The following is a 22,888-nucleotide window of genomic DNA, read 5'->3' on the forward strand; positions in this document are numbered from 1 at the left end:
CTCTGGCTGCTTTCTCTCCAGCCCAGAAGAACACACAGCGTGAGGAGAGGAGCAAAGGCAACAGTTGGAACCACTCACGATGGAACACAGTGGGCAGCTGTCAGGATCCATATGGGGCTGATGACAACTGGTAGTCTCAAAGGAGGTTCAGAGCAGCATGCTGTGGCCAGCTGTGAGCAAAGGCCTATTCAGCCCTAGTAACACCACTGTGGGAAGGCCTCAGATGTCTGCAAGATACAGAAAAATGGTTGCACTTTTGCAGGCAAGTTTTCTTGTTTTTCTAGGTAACCTTGCACAGTGGATATAGGTAGGTCAAAGATGTAGAAGACACCAAATCTGAAAGGGACGTAGGAAGGAAAAACAGACACTTGAAAGCTTGAATCTTAAGGAGTTTAGCACTTAAAACAGAAAAAAAGGCTCAGGAACTGCAAGAAGATCTCTCCCACTCTCTACCTCTGTGGCCCCACTCTCAGCAGGAAGAGCATGCAGCCAGAATAAAGAGAACATATCACATGCGTGGGGAATCAAAGATTGGGTACCTCCTTATTACTTTTTGTCCATGGAAATAGGCACAAAAGGATTTGAGATCAACAAGAACCTGCCTTGCTGCAAAATCCCTCTTACACACTTGGGGAAAGACTTTCAGACCTGCTAGAGGGAAAATAAGAGTTCGCTCTTAATCAGATTAATAGAGCTGTGCTATCCCCTCAAAAACACCCACTCACAGAGAGATGTTATTCATCGCCCCAAGCAGCAGCTGGCACACAGGCATGAAAATAGAATGCAGTGACAGCAGACTAGGTCCCAGGTTCGTGGCTCTCTTCTGTAACTAGATTTTCAAAGGGACTGCAGAATCTCAGAATTTTCTGAGTTGGAAGGAACCCTTAAAGGCCATCTGGACAAATCCCCTGCAATGAACAGGGGCACCCACAGGTAGATCAGGTTGCTCAAATGCCCACCCAGCCTGATCTTGAGTGTCTCCAGGGATGGGACCACCTCCCTGGGCAACCTGCTCCAGTGCCTCACTACCCTGATTGTAAAATACTACTTCATATCCAATCTAAATCTCCCCTCTTTTAGCTTGAAACCATTCCCCATTGTCCTGTAACCACAGACCCTGCTATAGAGTCTGTCCCCTTCCGTCTTTCAGTCCCCCTTCAGATACCAAAAGGCCACTCACAGATCTCCCCGGAGCCTTCTCTGTTCCAGGCAGAACAGCCCCAGCTCTCTCAGCCTGTCCTTGTAGGAGAGGTGTTCCATCCTTTGGATCATTTTTGTGGTCCTCCTCTGGATGCACTCCAACAGGTCTATGTTTCTCCTGTACTACGGACTCCACAGCTGGATGCAGTACTGCAGGTGAGGTCTCACCACTGCAGAGCAGAGGGGCAGGATCACCTCCCTCATCTGCTGTCCACATTTCTTTTGATGCAGCCCAGGATACGGTTGGCTTTCCAGGCTGTGGGGGTACATTGCTGGCTGATGCCCAGCTTGCTACCCACCAGTACTGCCAGGTTCTTTTGAGCAGGACTGTGCGCCATCCTTACACCCCTCAGCTCGTACTGATGGGGGTTATCAGAATAATAACATTAACAAGGCTGTTTGTTTCAGGTATTAGAATTTAGTCATCTCATTTCCCTGAGAGACATAAGAAAAAAACAACCTTAAATCTTCTCCTTTATTCGGGACTGACAGCTCTACCACAAGCAGCTACTCTGTTTTAAAATTATCTTGACATAATGCAGCAGGATTAGGTTAAAAAATAGGCTTGGCTGTCTAAGAACAGATGCAAATGGTGCAGACATTGTTAGACACAGCAGGCATCTCTCTACTCACCTGAATGAATAAAAGTAACATGGGCTCTGAATCCTCTGAAGCTGTTCTCCCCATCACTTCCAAAATGCACCAGCATCGTATTTCCTGGACTCAGCACTGGTTTGGGAGCTGAGAATCCACAGAGATTAGCTGCAGGAAGGAACAAGATGTATTTTTAAGATGAGAATTGATATCCCTTAAGCAGTTGTGTTTTTAGCTAATCTAGGTTTCTAAAAAACACATAAAACTTTTGGACTTGGTCACTTCTTGAAAAAGTTCTTGTTTTACTGAGGAGAAAAACTTATATGACAATGGTAGTCAGTGACATCAGCAAGCAATAGCAGACAGAATTTATGCCCTGCAATCATATTACAGGCATGCAAAAATAATCCCAGCTTTCTAATGGTGGAATTACAACAGATAGTGTGAATGCTTTCCACTGCACAAAGAACCTTTGCTTGAGGACTATTTGCCACCACTGTGATGGTACCTGCAGAATTTCTCCTGAATGATCTACTTGCGCTGTAGGCACATCAGCTTTACATCTACTGGAGGTTTCTTCTTCCCTTGGAGAACATACCATTTTTGCATAGCATCTGGAATTCCCATCGCTGCAGCTGGACAGGAAGCTCGTACTTTATTCCCAAGCAGCTTTCCTGTAAGAATGTGAATTTCCTACAGCAAAACTGAACTGGAAAGCATCGAGTGAAATGCTGATATTCTTCCCTAGAAGACTACAAGTTTGATTTTGCCAACCTTCTCCCTTCCCGTGTAAGTACACCCTCATTTCCAATGGAAACCAGACTTCTTTTCAAGGGAGTTGTAATGTTAATATTCATTCAGCACTTGGTAAACATATGCAACTAAATTACCACTACAAAACAGATGGGGAAAAAAACAGAAGCCAAAGATCATTTGTCACCAGTAAATACAGGACAGTTTGGGCCTCTTGTCCATTTCTTTATACCAAAAAAGCTGGATATCTCATCACCCTACTCTGTTTTTTTGGTTCACATATAGGCTTGTAAAGATGTAGCCAGAATTCAACTCAGTCTTCACTTCTGAGTGCCAGATTGCTTTTCACCTTAAAAATAGATATCAAGCTCTGCTAAATGTTTTGCCTGGAAACTGTTCTTGAAAGAAGCTGTGGTGTTACAGCATGCTTTCCTTTTGTCCAAGCAGGAGGAACATCTGGAAATATATATTCAAGAAAATTAAGAACGTTTGTTTCACTAAAGATTGTTATGTTGATAAAATTGAAGCAGATATAAAGTACAGAATTAAGAAAATATTTCCTTCTGAAAGCATTGGAAAGAGGTGCCTCAGGTTAGCAATTTTTTTCATTAATGAAATCCCAACCAAATTAGCTGAATTCATAAAGAATTCACATCCATTGCAGTGGAATTAGACACCAACTGACGACTGTGCTTTTCCTCTGCCTTACTTTAAACATTCGTCTTCTTAATGAAACTCAGAGCAACAATGCACTTGCTCTCTTCTTTGATAGAGATGCAGAGCAGTAGTGTGCTCTGTGGCAGAACATGAGCACGGTCCTGTACAAAGCCCCTCAACACCATCCAGCAACATGTAAAAGCAAGGTCACAGCTAGGACATGGGATCTCTTGTGCCAATGGTACACTTGGCTGTGATAGGCAAGATAGAAGTGCTTACACCACTCTTCCTGTGATATCACATTAACAGAACATATTTTGATGATGTGGCACCTGTTTCCACAGGGATTTCCATTTTGAAAGTATTGATACTCACCCAGCTGATTTTCATCTTCATCACTGTAAACAGCAACTGAACTGTAAGTGCAGCCTGGGCTAAGTTCAACTGCAAAGTTCTCAAACTCCAGCTGTGAAGAGAACAAGCAAGAGGGAATCATCAAGAGCAGAGCAGTGATTGAAGCTCTTACCCTTCTTAACCATGGGCTAGAGAAAAGTCACTTTTAGGATTGCCAGCGTTGCTTTCCTTGGCAAGCGAGTCACATTTTGCATTAGAGCAGTCTGTGGGCAGTCTTGGCCTAATAGTGCAGATTGCTCCTCTGTGCGGAGCTACAGACAGCTGCAGAGGATGGATCCGACTTAAGTCTCACCTGAAGAGATTTCTCCTGCTATCTCTACTGGGACACTCTGTGCCTTATACTTTAGAAGGATATCTCCCATGGAATGCTCTTTCAAGAGCTTTTCCTTTGGTGGTTTGGTTTTAATCCAGACCAAAACATCTAACGCCAACAGAGCAGTGGTAACCAAAAGAATAGGTTTCCATACCCTTGGGCATCCCTAGGTTTAACACTGTTTTTCCATCGCTTAACCAAGGCAGCAGGGGAGAAAAGATGCTCCAATCAACATAAGATGACAACACAGAACAACGCCATTTGGATGCTTGCTGCACTCTAACAGAGATGTGCAGTAAAACTAGAGATGCTGGTACTGTGTGTGGGAACCATCACTACACTACTCACACACAAGAATAAACACCTTGGTATGGGGCTAAGGAACAGCCTGGGGTTATTAACACTGCCACAAGGAAAAAGCTGGCTGTTCACAACGTGGTCTGTACTTCTTTCCCTTCAAACGCTCTGGTTTTCAAGATAAAGCTATGTAGTGATGAGATTGGTGCCACCAGACTTAAAGCACTTAGAACAGTCACAGCAGCCCCGCACACTGATTCAGAGTGTGTTTAATTGACAAAATATGCCCTGTAAAAAGTCAGCGACCTAGAAACCTTACAATTTATGTTCTTGCTTGTCACAGATGTTTCTGGCAGGATTTTATTGAATCACTCCCCTGAATGGCTTTCAGTGCAGAGGTTTAAGTGCAGTTTCTCCTTTATTACCTTTACAGCATACTCTGCTGGAGCCTCAATGAGCCAGTGGCACTTCATGTTCCTGGGATACAAGCCAGGGTAATTAGCAGTATCAATCTTTCTCTTTTCCACCAGTATTGCAACACTCCCACAGCCCAAACCTACAGTACAGAGTGAGAGAACAGAGACAATTTAATGACCAACATTACACAGTGCTTTTTAATAAACCCACACCAACACTGAAGTCAGGGGGTTTTTGTTATTTATTTTAAGGGGGTCAAAAAGGAAAGGGTAGGAGTTTCTACAGTGTAGGTATGTTCACCTGCTTTAGAGTCCTTACGGACAGCTGCGATGGCAAGCTTGGACACAGCTAGCATCATCCCCATTAGAAACAAACGTAATGTTGTCCCAGTCTGACTATCAGCAGAGGGCTGGGAATATGCCTCCACAGACCTTATCTGAGGGAGACAAGGATTTCGTGGCTTAGGTGGTCATAGCATGCATTTATTCAGGCAAATATCACAGTGATTCATTAAGGTAGATCCCTCTGTGAAGCTGTCAGCTCATGCTAAATGGAGACACTGTTCAGCTTTCTCTACCTATAAAATATTTAGAGGCTGTAGAGAAAAACTGGAGAAGGGACTTCATCCAAAACAACCATATGAAGAACTGAGTGCTCCTAGAGGATGAATTGTGGACTACGGATGATGGGTTATTACAGCACACTGCCACTAGTACTGAGAGGAGAGAAGTAGTTAGTATTTGCTTGAAATATTTATTCTCTATCAGTTCAGCATTGAGTGCCTTAGAGAGGGGAAAAAGGCTGCTTCTTTTGGTCTCACCTTTACTCAGTAGTTACTAGTTACTCAGTAATCTGTACATTTCCTGGGCCATGTAAACAGTTTGTAACCAACAAATAACCATCCTTTCTGAGCTGCTTCTCCAATACGCCTTCTGGCAATGCTTAACACATCAGAAAGTCACCTGGCTATGCACCAGTTAAGCAAGAATAAGCACTCAGCTTACCCTGCTATCCATAGTCCTTAGGAATAAAAGAGGTATGGGAGAGACAAGGAATGCTGGGCATGGTGAATTATATACAGCTGAAAGACACTGTTGAGACACTTCAGGCCACCACACTACACTAGATGCCAGGACAAATATGAGCTGCCCAGGGAGGTGGTGGAGTCACTGCTCCTGGAGGCGTTCAAGAACTGTTTAGATGTTGTACTAAGGGACACGGTCCAGTGAGGAAATACTGGTGATAGGTTGGACTGGATGATCTTGGAGGTATTTTCCAACCTTGGTGATTCTTTGATTCTATGATTCTATGTCCCTCAGCCCCACCTGGGGCATCACCTCCAGCTTGTCAGATTCATAGCATGCAATAAAAAGGGCTTCTCAAAGCCAACTAGATTTGCTATTCTTCATGATGATGAATTAAAAAAAAAAAAAAAAAAAATCAGAACCCATGCCTCTCACTTCTCCAAAGCACCCAGACTTACTGATCAGCTCTCTTCTGCTTGAATAGAGGCACACATAGTCACAGTCACATCCAACATGCTACATCTAATTTGCTGAAGTAGATTAGGATCATTTTCTCCTTCAGTACTGTTACATTCCACATGCATGGGCTAGAAGCAAACAATAGCAAAGGCATGAATCTGAATGGCTGAGCTTATACACGAGTGGTCCCACCTTGGGCTGGGAACCTCCAGTAATTACTTTCCTGCAAGCAAGTACCAGAAGCCAACAGCTGGTATTTCCAACTACACTCTTTATCATCTGAGAAGTGCAGAGGAGTGCTGTGAATTTGCCCAGCACTAGGTAGGGACCAATGTTTCCTTACAGCAGCAATAGCTTAGTGCTGTGCTACTGACACTGCCAGCCCAGTTATCTCATTTCTGTGCCTCTTGCAAGAACTGAAAGCTTCTTTGTGCAAGCTGACACGGACATGGCTGAGCCACAAAGGGCACAACAGATCTCAAGCCAGCCACAGCCATTTTGTGTGTGCAGCCCAGACACAAGCTGCGTTACAAATAGACTTTGTGTCATCCTTTCCTTGTGGAGAGGATTCCCATTACCCTGCCCAGCAAGCACAGGGGAATTTGCATTGCTGCTGTAATCTGGACACTGCCAGCAGCAGTTGATGCTTCTGAGCCCTGGGAAACACTTTGGTGGGTGCCCAGGGGAAAGGCAGCAGTTGGCTGCTTGGGCAGATACCTGTTGTCAGGGTAGCTGTTCTCCTGAACGTGGCCACTTTCTCCAAAGACCATCAAGCCCTGGGGACTGCACAGCTCCAGCACAGGAAAGGGGCTTTGAACAGCAGCTAGGGAGAGAAAAGCATTGAACACGGTATTCCAATGCAGGCACTGTCCTGTCAAACCAGAAGTGCCTGACAGAGTTGAGAGAAGACTCTAGAGGTCGCACACAATTTCTTCCCTAAAGTCCTACTTAAAAATCCCCAGCATTTCAGGATTTGTCTTGCCAATACAGCAGGCCTGTGTTCACTCAGCCTACTAAGAGCTGACGTGGCTGTTCCAAGCTTATTTTTCAGCACAATTTTTATAACTTTCTGTCCTTGATCTTCTATGGGCATTTGATCCACATGGATGCCAATAGCTCTGCTTCACACAGGTGAAAGCAGTCACTTTGTACCCACACAGCTCCTACTCATTGCAGTTATTTTTTCCCCATTCTCAGGCCTGTACTCAGCTGCAGACAGAAACCTTTTCAAATAGAAACCATTATGGGGCTCTAGCAAAGCCATAATGGGCTGGGTATTATTTAATACCTCAACTTTGATGTCTATGACAGAAATATCGCCATCTCCTTAATAACTTGCATTAGCACTGTAATCATCTGTACAGAAAAATTCAAGTGGCCTGCAGTGAGCCCCCAGACCTGTGCCTAGCTATAAAAAGCACTTGTGATAAGTCATTACAACTGCTGCACACCTCTTCCCACATGTGATCAAAGTTGTGTTTGATTAGGAGATAACCCCCCATCAATCCTGCATGCTGTTATAGGAGCACAACCACAGCTTGGTTCTGGAGCTGGTTAGCACTCAAAGGGAGTTTTATTAGGGCAGAAGTGATATGCAGCACTCTGAGTTTCTTCTCCCAACTGGAAGGGCTGCATCCATCCAAGAACATATAACTTGAGTAGCCTTCTGCTCTTCCTTCAGAGTAGGAAGAATTGTTTGAGTTGAATGGGATCCCTAAAGGCCAACTGATCCAACCCTCTGCAGTGAACAGGGACACCCACAGGTAGATCACGTTGCTCAGAGGCCCATCAAGCCTGACCTTGGGTGTTTCCAAAGATGGGGCATCCACCACCTCTCCTGGCAACCTGCCCCAGTACCTCATCAGCCTTATTGTAAAATACTTCTTCTTTAAATCCAACCTAAATCTCCCCTCTTTTACATTGAAACTGCTTTCCCTTTGTATAATCAAATAATAGTAGGATGTTATAATCACAAAATAAGCAAGAGAGTTAGGCAAAGCAGACAATGATAACAAAAGAGAATAAATAGAAGGCTTACCCCTATCCTGGGCTCACCCACAAAACACCAGCAGAGCAGATCTCCAGAAGAGATCCTTCCCCACTGGTAGCCAGCTCTTCAATAGCTCTAGGAGGGGTGCAGCCAGGCTCCATCCCTTCCAGCAGCACAGTGAATGGCCTCCACCTGTGCTCCTCTGCCTGACTCATGGCTCGCCTCAGGTGATCAATCAGAGGTTCAGGCCGTGACTCTGCAGTTCCCATACACCCTTGTCCTATCATAACACACTCTGCTAAAGAATCTGTCTCCTTCCTTCTTATAGCCTCCTTCAGACACTGAAAGGCTGCTCTCAGATCTCCCCAGTGCCTTCTCTTCTCAAGGCTGAATAGCTTTGGCTCACAGCCTGTCCTCATAGGGAAAATGTTCCATCCCTTGGATCCCTTTGGATCATTTTTGTGGCCCTCCTCTGGATGCTCTCTGACATTTCCACATCTCTCCTATGTTGAGGACTCCACACCTGGATGCACTGCTTCAGCTGAGGCCTCACCAGTGCAGAGCAGAGGGGCAGGATCACCTCCCTCGCCCTGCTGCAGGTCAGACCTGCTATTAACATGGGATTTCCATGTGGGGACATGTCTACCTCGACTTTTGGTTCTACCACTGCAAAATAAAGGTAAAGAAATAATAAAAATGCTTTGCTGCTGATGCATCAACTTGAAACTAGAGAGAAGTGCTGTGGGTGGAGCAGCAGGACAACGCTAGTTCCTGTTTTGCTGAACAAACAGGAGAGAAAAAAGCACTTCTGGACACCACACCAGCTTGTGGCCAGGTGCCACCAGTCCTCAGACAGGCAAGGGGCCCTCCAGAGCCACCCTCTTGTATGTACACAGGGTATCTCATTCCTCCCAGCCTCTTGGTAGCACTGCCCATGCCACACTCCCCCATCACTTCCCACAGATATATGCTGTCCCCTGGGAAGGCTGCTAGGGAATAGGCATGACATGTTTGGATGAGCCCCAGAGCGCAGGGGAAGTGGAAATGCTGCTGAGCCGGGGAGAGACAGCAACAGTCATTTGCCCTAACTGCTTCACTGCGCCCTGGGATCAAGAGAAGGGGTTTAGAGAAGGAATCATCAAGAGTAGCCCTTGAAAGTGCAAATTCAGGCATTTTCATCTCCATTAGAGCCTATCATTCATTCTTAAGTAGAAGGGAACCTTGTAGGGACAGCTCTAGGCTCAGCTATCCATACATGAATATGCACAGAAGTACTGCAGAGCACAACCTTTGCTAATGAGCTCCAAGGTCCCATGCTGCAGGAAAATGCTGATCTGTGCATCTCATCCTGGGAACAGTCCTCTCACAAGCAGAGGATCCCTGACAAGAGAGGCGTATCCTGTCAGGTGGAGAATCAAACTGCTCCTTTTCTTGTATTTCTGCTTCTGAAACAAAATGCCTCCTCTCCTTTATGCACTACCCTTTCTCCCTGAAGTGACCAGAGGCCCTTCAAGTCCACTCCCCCTCAGACATCTTGCCCCAGCCACTGGCCATGTACAGCATCCCAGACTCGAAGCCTTCATCCATGTGGGGGAGGCAGACAGGCTGGACTTCATCCACTGCAGAAAGAAGGGCACACAGATTGACTCGGTACTTCCAGGAGGACATCTGATTTACAGGTACAAAACAACATCCTTTGATCGCACTGCTCCATACTTTCCCATTTTCTCTTTCTTTGGCAGCCCTGCTTGCAGCAGGGGATGGAACTAGATGAGCTTTGAGGTCCCTTCCAACCCAAGCCAGTCTGGGATTCTATGACTCTTCCCAGAACATTGCAGCAACTCGTAGGTACTTAAGAATTAAAAGTACAAACTGAAGTTAGTCACGTGTCATAAGTTTTGCACTGAGGCATGGCAAATTCATAGAGGGATCAGGAAGACAGCTGCCTCTGAATGCTGACTTCAGCAGAAGAATACTTGGGAAGGGGACAAGAGGAAGGTGGGAAACAGCATGATAGATCAGGAAAGCACATAGCCACTGTATCAATCTCACACAGTGTGGGAACAGCACAGCATTTGGGAAATTCTATGCATCATTCTCCTCCCTGAGGACCAGTGCAGGATGTTGCTGACCAACTTACTGCCACCCTACAGACCAACAAGGCGCTGCTGGATCCCCTGCTCTTGACAATCCCCTGCTTTATAAACCTTTTGCTAGGATTTTCCCCTTTACCACTGCTCACTTCTCCATCCTCCCCGCATTCCTTAGCTGCTCAGAATTTGTAATATATCCATTGACAGCACTTGGCCTCTTGCTGCCTTAATGTTCTTCCAGGTATATATATGTTGAACCATCTCTCCAATAACTGGATTGAGACAGTCCTGAAAAAACTATTTCTTGGGTCTTACTTCCTAGGTTCCTACCATTACAGGCAAAAAGCAAGGCTACCACCACCAAGTCAAACTACCTCAGCTCAGACTACCTAGCCAGCATGAGAAGTGACAGATGGTTATTTTATGTTGGCTGGTCTGTCACCTAATGGCCACGATCAGGCATGACCAGTTGACTGCATCTTGGCATGGCTTTATATAGCTCAGGGAACTGCTTTTAAAAAACATGGGAGATGAAGCTCACATCACTTCCCTAACACTGAGGGCCTAAAATCACCTCCAGGGACTTTGCATGCAGAAGCGCTTGAAGCAAGCAGGCTTTAAGGAGCTGAAGGCGTAGCACAGCCACATCACAGCTCATATAGTACAGCCAATTAAACCAGAGGTGCACAATGACACGTGAGATGGGGACACTCCTGCCTGTCCACCCATTGCAGGTGACACATCCCCACAGTCACCATCAGGTTCTTCTGAAGTCTCCTAACTGAAAAATAAAACCCACACTACGTGGGAAGGAGTTGCTGCCACAATGCAAAATATTTCCTGCCAGTTCCCATGAAGGCACAGATGCTGCAACCCTGAAACATGCTCCTATGCTGGGAACTGGTTTTGGCCCTCAGTCACAAGACTCCCAGCTGGGCTGACTTCACTTCAGCAGCCATGCAGAGAATCCACTGATCTCAGTGGAAAAGCTGCACTTCACTTTAAACTGATGAACAGGCTTGTTTCATCTGCTGCCCATCGAGCCACTGCTCATGCACAGCCACATAGAGCTGCCAGAAAATGTCCCAGCAGATTCCCCTACAGCCAGCCTGGATGGGGAGGGGCACAGTGGCTATTGTCTTGGGCCTCGCCAACTTCAGTGCTGGTTTCAGCCCTGAAACACCAAGCTCAGACCTTGTTACCTGCAGTCCAGGATCTTACCATCATTAAGAATCACTAAATTTGGAAAAGACCATCTAGTCCAACAGTCAACACTTCACCACCATGCCCACTAACCATCCCTCAGGACATAACCACACGCAAAACTTTAAAAGCAAAGGGAACTGAGCATCACAGTCATTCTGGCCCCATAAATCCTTCTTCTCTGTTTGTAGTTGGTGCATTAAGGAGATAAGCAGAGGCAGACATTTAACAGCTTTAGCAAGTTTTTTGGGCAGCTACACTATATAGACCCATGTAATGCTAAACAAGAGTATGCCTTTTGTGCTTTTTCTGCATATTTGATAAGCAATATGACATCACAGTTCAACTGAGAGCAATCAGCTCCAGCAGAGTCAAGGTGCCATTCAGTGTGTCTTTCAGCTGTGCTGTCAGAGAAGCATTACCCAACACATAGAAAATTGACAAGTGGGGCCTCCAACAAGTGCCCCAAAAAGCTGCAGAGGGGGTTCACTGTAAGTTTTTGTTTAAACTTTTTTCAGTAAATTAACAACTTTCTTCATTTAGGGAAACCTTTCCTCTGGAGAACACAGAAACGAACTTTGGCAGCACAACAGCTGAGAGCAGAAGCACTGGCAATAGAAACAGTGATGTGCTTTGCCATCAAGGTTCATCTTGCACATTACAGTTTTTATTGTTGTCATTCCTCAACATCAGTTCTCAGAGGTGTCACTCAAGTTGAGGAAGAAGCAGATGTGAAGCGGACTGGCCTGCAATTACAGCATAATGGATTGTAAAAGGGCTGGCAAAGGCGTCGCTTATATCATTGCCCCTGCCCATTAAGAGGTCTTTAGCAAAGCTGGTCTTGCATTAAAAGTGCAGAAACCAAAGTGATTGCTATGGGTAATAGGACAGATGCCAGGGCTGCTTTTACCAGGAAGCTTCACTGCTGCTCCTTCTTTCTCAGAAATGCAGGCCCTTCAAAGGAAGGGTCGGATATATTTTGAGATGAGGTAACTCCCATTTGCTCCCAAAATGAGGTATCAAAGATCTGCCCGGACTAGAAAAGCTGTGTATGGATGACCTGTAGCCTCCACCTTCAGCCCCAGTAGGTATTTGAAGGGAATGAAACTCTAGAAGACCCCAAAACAGAGGGGACTTCACACAGATCCCACTCATCTTTCTTACGGCTGCAAGAGCATTCCTGGAGCTCAACACCAGCCAGGCATCTAGAGAAACCCACTTGAACCCAACACCCTGCCCTCTCTTGTCTCCTAAAAGGCCTTCCTGCCCTTCATGCTACCACCTGCACACGTTTCCAAGCTGCTGCACGTGTAGGGATTGGTTTTAGGGTAGAAGGAGGTGGTAAAAACTGTTTGCCGGAGTCTGATCTGGCAATGTGCAAAATAGAAGTACTGCTCCCCCGGGACGGAGTCAGTGCAGTGCTCCACAGACCTGCTGGAGCTGCCCCCCGGGAACTGTCTTTCCCCCTCCAACAATCCGAGAGTAGAATCCCAGCAGCAGAACATTCTCCGGGTTCTGCAGGTAAATGGGACAAAGTCCACTTCTGAGGATTACTTAGAGGATAGAAAGAAGAGTGCTGCTGTGAGGCAGATCTCACATGCTCAACTGCGTCACCTCTGCAGATAGGGAATTAACAGAACAGCTCCCAGCTATCATGGGTCTCCTGACTCCAGCCTGAACTTCAAGTGATATGTAAGTAAATGAAAATGCACTAAAATTACATTTCTTGATGAGAAGCTCATGTACAGAAAAGTGAGGTCTCCTGTGAGGTACTTTCACAATGTGTGTGCATGCACAGTCATAAGATAAATTTCAGTTTTCATCCAGTGGACTAGTTACCCTTAACAGAATGCAACTGAAACTTAGGAAAATTTAGTAACAAGTGCAACAGATTATAATGGTGCTGCCTGACTTTATTCAAAGCACATTATTTCAAAGCTTCCTTATCTAAGCAGCACCCTGTGGCGCTTAACCAGAGCAGCTAAAATCATTCTGAAAGAGCTCATCTCTGAATCAGGCTGACCTAGCACTCAGTCTTGGCTTGGTCTGAAATGCACTGCAAGGAGACAAAGCTTTCTCACATTGCTTTTGGCATCAACTGTGCCTTAAAAATGTGAGCAACAAGCACGGTAGAAGTTTGACTGAGAGCAAGGCCAGCCAGGCATGCTGGAGCTGATAAAGCTTTAGATGCTTCGTTGAACTGTGCAGCGGGAGACAGATGCATGGTGATCCAATTTCCTGGAAAGAAGTGTAAAGGGAAAAGCCCAGCCATCCTCACCCAGCAGGGTGTAAGGTGCACTGACCAGCACAGAGGCAGGGTGTTCAAAACCGCTAGCTGCACAGTGTGGGAGCACAAATTCCACCTGGAGGGCCACAAAAGCAAGGAGCCAACTGTAAGCACTCACACCAGGGCCTGCTGCTGCAGGCTGGGTGGTTTCAGAGAGCCCCAGCTTCAGGTTTCTCTCTCCTCGGAGGAGAGAGGAGCAGCAGCTCTTCCTGCATTCCCTTAGCTGGACTGTGTGTGCACCAGCCAGTCAGTCTGTTAATCACTTTGGATCCTATGTTTCTCATGGTATGAAGCCAAGGGGAAGGGTCACCTGCCTGTCCCAAGGTGGGAGACCAGGACAAAAGTTCATAGCAACTGAAGGAATTGGGGCTGTTTAATCTAGGGAAGAAGAGGCTGAAGGGAGACCCCATTGCTCTCTTCTGGTATCTGAAAGGTGATTGAGTGAGAGCAGGGTTGGTCTCTTCTCACTGGTGACAGGTGACAGAACAAGGGGAAATGGCTTCAAGTTGCACCAGGGGAGGTTTAGGTTGGATATCAGGAAAAACTTCTTTACAGCAAGGGTGGTTAAGCCCTGGAGTAGGCTCCCCAGGAGGTGGTTGAGTCACCATCCCTGGATGTGTTTAAAATCCGTTTGGATGTGGTGCTCAGGAACATGATTTAGTGGTGGGTTGTTAAAGGTAGGGTAGTTTGGTTAGGTTGTGGTTGGACTTGATGATCTTTTCCAACCTGAGCAATTCTATGATTCATTTCTCTGCCCTTCAAACAATGTAACTGGGAGGCACTCATCGTGTTTGCCCAAGCAAGAGCCTGAAATAACTCACTGGAGTTGCCAGGAGAGAAAATGTCACCAACAGCATCGCCCATCTGCTCTCCTTTGGCTTTGGGCCACATCCTCTGCACAGCCTTGAATGCTCACACTTACCTTTCCATCAGGATAGTGGCACAAAAGAGCCCCACGGGCACTTGCACTGCTATACTCAAGTGCCAGTGAGCTGAGGAGCCCACATCCTACTGCACGGCCAGTGCTCCAAGGCTCAGCAGCAACCACCAACCCTCACCACAAGTCTATGGGGATCCCTACACAGCATCGTGGCTACAGAGGGGCTCTGAGCCTCTCCCTCCCTCCCTTCCCATGCAGCATTTTATTACCTTGCTGTGTCACTCTCAGGCATCCACCGTTGGCCTCAAAGTATTTGACTACCACAGAAAGCTCAGTCACAACACCAGACACAATTTTCTAAGCCACTGACCTGGACCGAGCTCTCCCCAGCCTCTGCTGCTGACTGGCTCTTCTGGCAAGAGAGCGCAGTGATTATTGCTATAGCAGCAAACCTACTGCTGGAGTAGAAAATAGAGTTTATTAAGGTGGTAAATAATGGAGAAAACACCATACCCTTGGGCGGGGAAGAAAAACTGCATTAGCAACAGCGGAAGAACCAACATCAGAGTGAACCAGGATGGGATGAATGGCAATTAGCTTTGGAAGGTGAGGCTGCAGGGCTGCAAATCAGGTAGGGCTGGAGGCTCTCTTAGCTACATCTTGCAGGAGACCACTGGCTCCCTGGTCTCTCCTGTTAGTGCTGTACCATCAGAGACACAAGCAGGGTATAACAGCTCCCACACCACCACCACCAGCCCTGAAGTCACCCCAGTCTTTGCCTGTAGAAGCAAAACTCTCTTGATAGTGCAGGAAAAGGTGATGCAGCTGTGTTCCTTACCTCATGAGCCCCCTGCCTCCCCTCCCAGCCAGCGAGGAGGAGCACTCCTGTTGGGGCAGGAGAGCAGAGTGGGGGTAGGAGGAGATGTGGGCTGGCAGATGTGTTTGTAATGCATGGTGGTGTTTGCATTTCCCTCCCATACAGGGATTACAGAGAGGCTGTAAGTGCGTGCCGTAAGTACTCCATCAGTGCAAGTGAGGACCTGGGCAGGGAGTGCTGGGTAGCAAGCTCCATTATGAAATAATGCAATGTCCAGATCTGGGAGGATCCCAGGACATACAGGATGTCTTCAAAATAAGCACGCAATTCCCCTTTGTGCTACAGAGGGTTGTGCTCACACCTAGATGGCAGAAAACACTACGGTTTGTTTTCAGGGCTTTTGATTTTCTTCCAGTTCCAGCAGTACCATTTGTCACCATCATAAATCCCCTGAGAGAACTCTGGCCCCAGGGGAGCACGGGGGAGTACCTGAGGACATCTTCCAGAGAGTAGGGAATGAGAACAAAGGGAGTTTTTTCTTCCTTTCTATTTCTTCTCTTTATGCCCTACAGGCTTCGCTTTGTTTGATACTTTTCTGACAGATGTGTAAAGCCTGACATGAAGAGCTTATGTCAGCATAATGTGTCCAAACCACTAAGACATTGCATAAGCGCCAGCCCTCGACTTTTCCCATGTTCCAGTTCCAAAAAATGCCTGCTGAAATATTTTTATATGACCAGATGCACATATATGTGCTGCAAAGCCGCTCCTCTGTGAGCAATCAGTTTGACTCCTTGGGCAGTAAAATGGGAAGCAACTGGAATAAGAAACAGACACCTTTCCACCTCCAGAACTTACCTGTGGCTGCTCCTGAGGAACAGACTGACCTCACAGAACAAAGCCAGACACACCACTCGCTTTTCTTACTTTTTATATAAAATAGACATTTACATACATTTTCTTTCGCAAAGAAATTTGAGCATAACTCCTGTATGTGAAATCTAGCTGTATGTCCACAGCGAGAAAAGCAAAGACTTGCAGATTCCTGTACCACTGACATACATCCAGCTGCTGAGAGTGAACTGATTTGTAAAAGACTTCTAATCCATGGGCTGTTCTCTTGTTTTCTTTTGAAAAGATATGCATAACTGATCTCAAAAAATTAGATACAGAAATGAGAACCATATGAACAACAGCCAACGCAAACAACTCCCACACAGAGGAACACGCAGCGTGTGTGACATCCACTTTGGGCAGAGATTTCTACAGCAATACGGTTGTAGAAGCTGTAACTTTTACATAGGATATCACCACGGGTATTTTCCAAAAGAAAAACTTCAGCAAGTCAGTACAAACATGGCAATGAACTTCTGCACAGAGTTACCAAGATTATCTGAAGCAACGTGGCCACAATGAAACACGAGTGAATGCCGAGCTCTATTTTTTTCTTTTTGTTGTTGTTGTTGTTGCTGTGTTTAAAATGGATGTGAAAGCAAAATGGTGCATTTTGAAATTGCTGCAAGAAAGTGAAGTTTGGGGAGAAAACGCCTCCAAGGGCTCAGTTTTTCCAAAGATTGTACATAATCTCATACATGAATAACAGCAATCCAGTACTTGCCCAATTCAATGCACGTATACTTTTTGGAGACTTAAGCACATGCCAACTGCTTCACCAGTTTGGAGGGCAAACAGTGCAAAAAATCATACAATTGCATTCCAAAAGGCCTAATCATTAAAATTAAAATGACTATTACCTTCCGTCACCAAATACTGTACACCATCTTTGGCTTGGTTTTGTAACTGCTTGAGATGCTTGTTTAGATAGTTCAAGGAGTGCCCAGTTTCCCCTCCAAGTTAGGCTCTTTGTTTTGAATTATTCAACTTTGACTTTTCACACTCACGTGCCTGCTTGCATGCACACACCCTCCATCCTCATGGAGACCTCTGGAACAAAGGCTATTTTCACTGTTGCATTCACGTACTCTGTGGCCAAAATTAGGTTGCCTGCACATTTTTAGGAAAGTCAAGTCCAAGCAATCTATGAGAGAGATAAAATATCCCCTCCACTGCATCATTTGTCCTGAGGGATGGAAAAGGAATGGAAGCAAAGAATGTTGGACCTTAAATAAGCAATAAAGTAAAACAAAATCCATCAGCTGAAAATGTTATTCACGGAGAAAGGAAAAAGCAACACAATTATGTTTTCCATTTAGGATTAAAATGCACAGTGAGCATTAGACAGGAGCCGTCTCACCAGCTTTGAGTTAATTCTCCACTTTAATATTGGTGAGCATTGAGGTTTAGCCAACGCAACTTACACAAACTCCCTTCCACTACATGGAGCTTCAGCCATTTATTAATCTGTAATCTCTGCTAACCATGTTGAGCACCGCAGTTGGCAGAAAACAATGTATTTATAATTCATTATTTTATGAGCCATGCAGAGCTAGAAGAAGAGGACATTTCCTATGATAAGTTTGGATAATACCCACTTTATCACAAAGTAAGTCGCTCTATTTATCTTTCACAATCGTACTCTCTTCTGGTGGAGGTAACCCATTTCGTATTATATTCCATTGCTCTTCTTTACCTGCAATAAATCTTTTACAAGATTAATGTCCTGAATAAACACAGCATCTTAGATGGGAGCCAATGAGACAGGGAGTCAGCTCAAAACTTCGCAAGCGTTTAACTGCTTTGGTAGCTCATGGCCTGAATCACTCTCCAGATATTCTGCCAATTTACAGACCATCACCCTGCATAGATGGGGTATAAAGTGCTGCTTTGGGAATCTGGCGGTCATTAACCACCCTTCTTCTCTCAGTAACTACCATAAACACAGTCACAGAAACATAACCAGTTCAGCTGGGATTATTCTACATGAACATGCTACAGCCTCTTTCAAGAGACTGGATGAACATGAGACGCCTTCCAGCCAACCTGCCTCCTCCACTGGAAGGAGAATCTGATCTTTCTAGATTATTCTGCAAGGAAGACAGCATTACCAAAATGGTAATCCTTTCCCAGGACCTGGGAGGGGGCACCCAAAGCCTTATCGTACTTACACATGTGCAGCAGCTTTAGGAGGCCAAGATGGCTTTGATTGGATTCTAGGAGAACAAGACATTGTACCAGGTCTCTCAAGAAAGACAAATGAAGTTTTTAGCTAAAGTTATAAACACAAAACCGAATCATCCCTTCACAAAGCCCTCTTATAAAAAATAAAACTTTTTTTTTTATTTGAAAAAATATGTTTGATTGGCCACAATTTAAAGCTACACCATTGTGCAGCTTGTAGAATATATAGTATTTATCTAATATATCTTTATGAGACAAACTTTATGGATGATACACATCTGCCCTGGCCCATTCCCTGCTTCACTGGGTGTCGGTACCTCTGAATATCTTGGTTATGAACCCTCTACAGCTTTGCTATGCATGGTGGAGACCAATAGCTCTCAGAGGCCATCTGTGTGCTAGTTTCCCCACGCAGCATCCCACAGTATTCTGCTAGTAGGATCCCTGGCAGTGCCTGGGCTGTGCAAAGCTACTCCATGCAAGGCATCAAGTGCAGCACTGGCACTGGGAGCTTGCAGAAATGTTAGGTCAATAAGTCTATGGCTATAAAAGTTGTGCAACTAGACAACAGCTGTTGCTGATCTATCCCCAAGCCCTCAAACCCAGCCTCACCCTCTTAAGGCAAGGAGGAGGAATAACCCACCAGGGAGAGGCTTGCTCTTGGTCCCAGCTGCTCCTTCGGGATTAACAAAGCTAGTTTGAAGGAATAAAGCCCAGAAATAGGTCAGCACCTTCTCCCACCAATGACCTCTTCCTCCCACCAACCTGAGGAGCTGGCCTCTGCCCAACTGCAAGCACCCGCTGATCTCCTTGCTCTTGGCCTTACTGGGCTGCAGGGCCTGGCACCTCACAACTCCAGCCTCTCCATGACTCTAACTGCTCCCCAGGCTATCGCAGAGCAGATGTTTATGCTGCTCTGGATTCCCTCTCAGCATCAAATGCAGCTGCTTTACATCAATAATTTGGCCAACAGCAGCAGCAAGACACCGAGTTTTGTAAATTAAGCCAGTGAAGCCAGAACAGGGCTGTCGTGACCACCACTAAGTAAACCTGGGCAACATACTGCCACACAGACTCTTCCTGACAAGACATGCATCAATGCCAAACCCTGGGCTGCCACTCTGCAGGGACTGGGCACAACCAAGCTCCAATACATGTTTTAGAGCAGTTTTCTGCAGCAAGAAGAACAAATTGGTGACCTACCTGATGTCAACATCCAAAGGCAGGACCACCAAGTACAACACCACCAACCATTCATGCTTTCTCTAAACTGGTATGAACAGAACGAGCAGCAGTGCTGTTACTGTGATGAAGTTTGGCCCAATGTGCTCCACAGCCATTTACTCTAGAATTATCATCAGGGGGAATTATTCAAGCACACTTCAGTGGTGCTGCATTTTTCTGACTTCAGAAGATACAAGTGACAAAGCCCAGCCACGTGCCCAGCTGTGAATGACACTGCCCAATTGATATAAAACAGAGAAAATATATTAATCATTTGAGTATAAGTTAAATAAATAAAGCTCAAAAATAAAAACCCCAATTCTGAAGAGAACTTGTTTTTCCATTTCAGCATTTAAAAATAGAGATTTATGACTGATTAGCTATAGCTTATTTTCTGAATCTCTTAGGGGAGGGGGTGAGAACACTCTGACAAAGTGTTTTGTCAGTGTTATCACCATGATGAATGGGCTTTGTCCCTGCACACCCATAAAAAGCCTCCTTAGTACCTTCCCAGCCTGCCAAAATTTCCCTAATCATTCTGTGGCTTTATTTTACCTCCTACACCAATCAATTTTATTGTTTTTTTGTTTTGTTGTTTTGTTTTGTTTTGTTTTTGCTGGGGACTGGACAGGAAGACAAGTAATCCTAGAGTTTCTTACTGCATTTGAATACTTCCACACTTTTGCAGGATAGTATTTATTTGTCCTGCAGGGAGAGAGCAAAGGGTAAAGCTACATGGTATTTAACAATACTGATATCATGTACCCAAATTATTACAAAATGACTATCATATGCATAAAACATTCCACTGAGGTTTTTCCTCAAAGGGTCATTTGGCCCTGTTGTTCAATTATCCTTCTAGGGTGGTATTCAGATACTGCTTTCCCTTTCTTTAGAATCACCTTCAAGTCACATTTAGAGCTGTATCAGTGGCCACCATTTCCTCACCATCAACCCTTTGAAACCTTTTTATATGACCTATAGGACCATCCTTCCTGACCCAGATGGACCTGGCAGCACTTGCAACAAAGCTCATCAGTGGTGCTCTCTGTGGACAAGGTCAGCCTGTGTTGAGGAACAGGAGGTGCTACTTCACCCCTGCTTCAATGAATGAGTGCTTTGTCCCCGTGGCTTCCCTAGTGATAACCATGACATTGGAGTTATATGTCCCCCCACTCACGGTGTGATTAAAATGGGTTCAGCCTAAACATAAATCTGGATTAAAGGAAGGTTTTAAGTAATTCTCCAGCATGTCCCACAGGAGCAGAGTGCCTCCTGTTATCTGATCAAACATAAGCATGCATTCAAAAACTGCCTTCCGTAACTCTGAGTCCTGCCAAAATTCCTTCAGTGTCCCTTTGAGCAATAGGCTTCCACCGCATTCTTCTCCAAGGTGTACGAGTTTCTTTCCACTGGTGTGACTGAATGCTATGTCTGATCTTTCTCCTGGACTTCCTGAAACCGTTTCTCCAAGCGATCGAGCTTGGCCAGATTCTCCTTTAGCAACTTGCTGTTTGGTACCAGCTGCAAAGCTTTCTCATAGTAGCCACGGGCAGTGATGTAGTTTCCCTACAAAGAAAATGAGTGACAGGTCGCATTTCTATTCCCTGGCATAGAAAGTTCATTGCTTGGGAAAAGTGAAAACTGTAATACCAAGAGAAAAGTGTTTATAAAACAGAATATTATTATGTAGCTGGAATATTTCATTGTGAAACGGATCACTGAGTGCTGTAGACTTAAATTCAAACTAATACATGGCAAAAAGTGGATTTACATTTTTCCATTATACTGTAGCAGAAGAGTTAATTTTTCTTGGAGAATACCTGGAGGATGTCACACAGTGTGAATCCTTAAGACCTAAATCATAGTTATATGTTAAAGAATTCACAAAGATAAGAAAGCTGGCTATTTCCATAATTTCATGTCAGTCTTCTGCATTAGACATCTTTACTAAACTTATTAGGTAGAAAGGAATTTTGGAAGTTGGCTCACTGTGAAATTTTTCTAAGGTAGGTCAATAATTCGGGCACAGAAACATAAGAGATGGGCAGGTTGATCCTTGCAGCCTGTCCTCTTAAAAACACGAGATTTATATTAAATATTTTTAAGCAATCTGGTTGGGAAAATGTAGCTAGGATTGTATAGACTTTCCTGTTTTTTGGATAAAATATGTCAAGGACAATTACTGATCCATACAGGTGCATAAATGTGCAACTCTTGGCAATCTGAAGAAAATTTAGCTTTCTGTCCCAAGTAGTCCCTGCAGCTGACAGCTTAAAGAAAAGCAAAATTAACATACCTTGATGTGCTCAATGCCTCCCATATTCATCCAGGCCTGAGCTTGGTCAGAATTGAGCTCCACAGCCCGTTTATAGTTCTACATAAATATGAAACATTTTTAGGTTAGGAGCCTGAGTCTTTGAACATAACCAGCACTGGAACAACACACAAAAATAATGAAGTGTGCACTCCCTCTTGCAAGGCTTTAATTTGGAGCTGACTGCAGACTATGGTAAAGCCACCTTCACATGAGTTCCACAAGCACCTGAGCGCAGCTCTATTCCTCCCCATTGCTTCTGCCACTGTACTCTGGACAAGCAAAAAAGACTTTGTGGACTCTGTCAGCACTGTTTTTACCGTTTCAGAACAGAAGAGAATTCAAACTAGGATTACATGTCTCTAGGGATACTGAGAATAGTCTGATCCGTCCCAGTAACATAATTGTCTGTGCTATTATTCAGCATTAACATAATTTCTGAGCTGTCAAGCCTTCTGTTCTACAGGATAAGCCAGTCTATCAGCTATTAGTTAATGAGGTGAGATATAACGACATTGCGAGCTCTCACAGGTCCCTGAGCTTTCAGCTGAGCCACCTGGAGTTGCCACTGCCAGTGAGAGGGGCTGGGGTAGGATAGATCAAGGGTCTGGTCAGTGCCTGAGCTCTACTATGGTCCCACCATGACTCCATAATTAATCTCTCAAGGCAAGAAGCTGTATTTTCACATTGGAATAAAAAAGATAGATGTGAAGGGTAGAAAGCAGCCCTCTGTTGAGGAGAAAAGTTCTAACTAACTAGTGAAGTTGGCTGCTCCTTATCTTTAGCTGTACTACTGATGAACTGATAAATAACCAAAGCCAACAGCCAAGGTATATCATGGAGTATTAGACACAAAGAGTTAACTTAGTA

At 45.0% G+C, this 22,888-nt stretch overlaps 1 protein-coding gene and 1 long non-coding RNA gene across 4 annotated transcripts in view; both read right to left on the bottom strand.

Annotated features, from left to right (window-relative positions):
- Positions 1–84: 84 nt before the first annotated feature.
- Positions 85–8,260, bottom strand: LOC128073531 (uncharacterized). 2 transcript variants are annotated; one of them, XR_008202751.1, is made up of 8 exons: positions 8,168–8,260; positions 6,847–6,952; positions 6,129–6,257; positions 4,946–5,081; positions 3,580–4,784; positions 1,834–1,962; positions 540–648; positions 85–227 (listed from the first exon to the last, which is right to left on the bottom strand). It is a non-coding gene; the product is annotated as an uncharacterized LOC128073531 (long non-coding RNA). The 2 variants fall into 2 exon arrangements; XR_008202752.1 differs by lacking the exon at positions 6,129–6,257.
- An 8,053-nt stretch (positions 8,261–16,313) lies between these two features.
- The window catches only part of TMTC1 (transmembrane O-mannosyltransferase targeting cadherins 1), a 150,884-nt gene continuing 144,309 nt past the window's right edge, over positions 16,314–22,888 (bottom strand). For both annotated transcript variants that reach the window (XM_052668035.1, XM_052668036.1), the window contains exons 19-20: positions 22,001–22,078; positions 16,314–21,270 (exon numbers count right to left, since the gene is read on the bottom strand). In XM_052668035.1, coding sequence (XP_052523995.1) covers positions 21,130–21,270; positions 22,001–22,078 — 219 coding nt within the window. In that variant the 3' untranslated portion in view covers positions 16,314–21,129. The remainder of the gene's footprint in view (positions 21,271–22,000; positions 22,079–22,888) is intronic.

The sequence above is a fragment of the Tympanuchus pallidicinctus genome, unplaced genomic scaffold, assembly GCF_026119805.1.
Source record: "Tympanuchus pallidicinctus isolate F22 unplaced genomic scaffold, pur_lepc_1.0 scaffold8, whole genome shotgun sequence".
Classification (NCBI taxonomy): domain Eukaryota; kingdom Metazoa; phylum Chordata; class Aves; order Galliformes; family Phasianidae; genus Tympanuchus; species Tympanuchus pallidicinctus.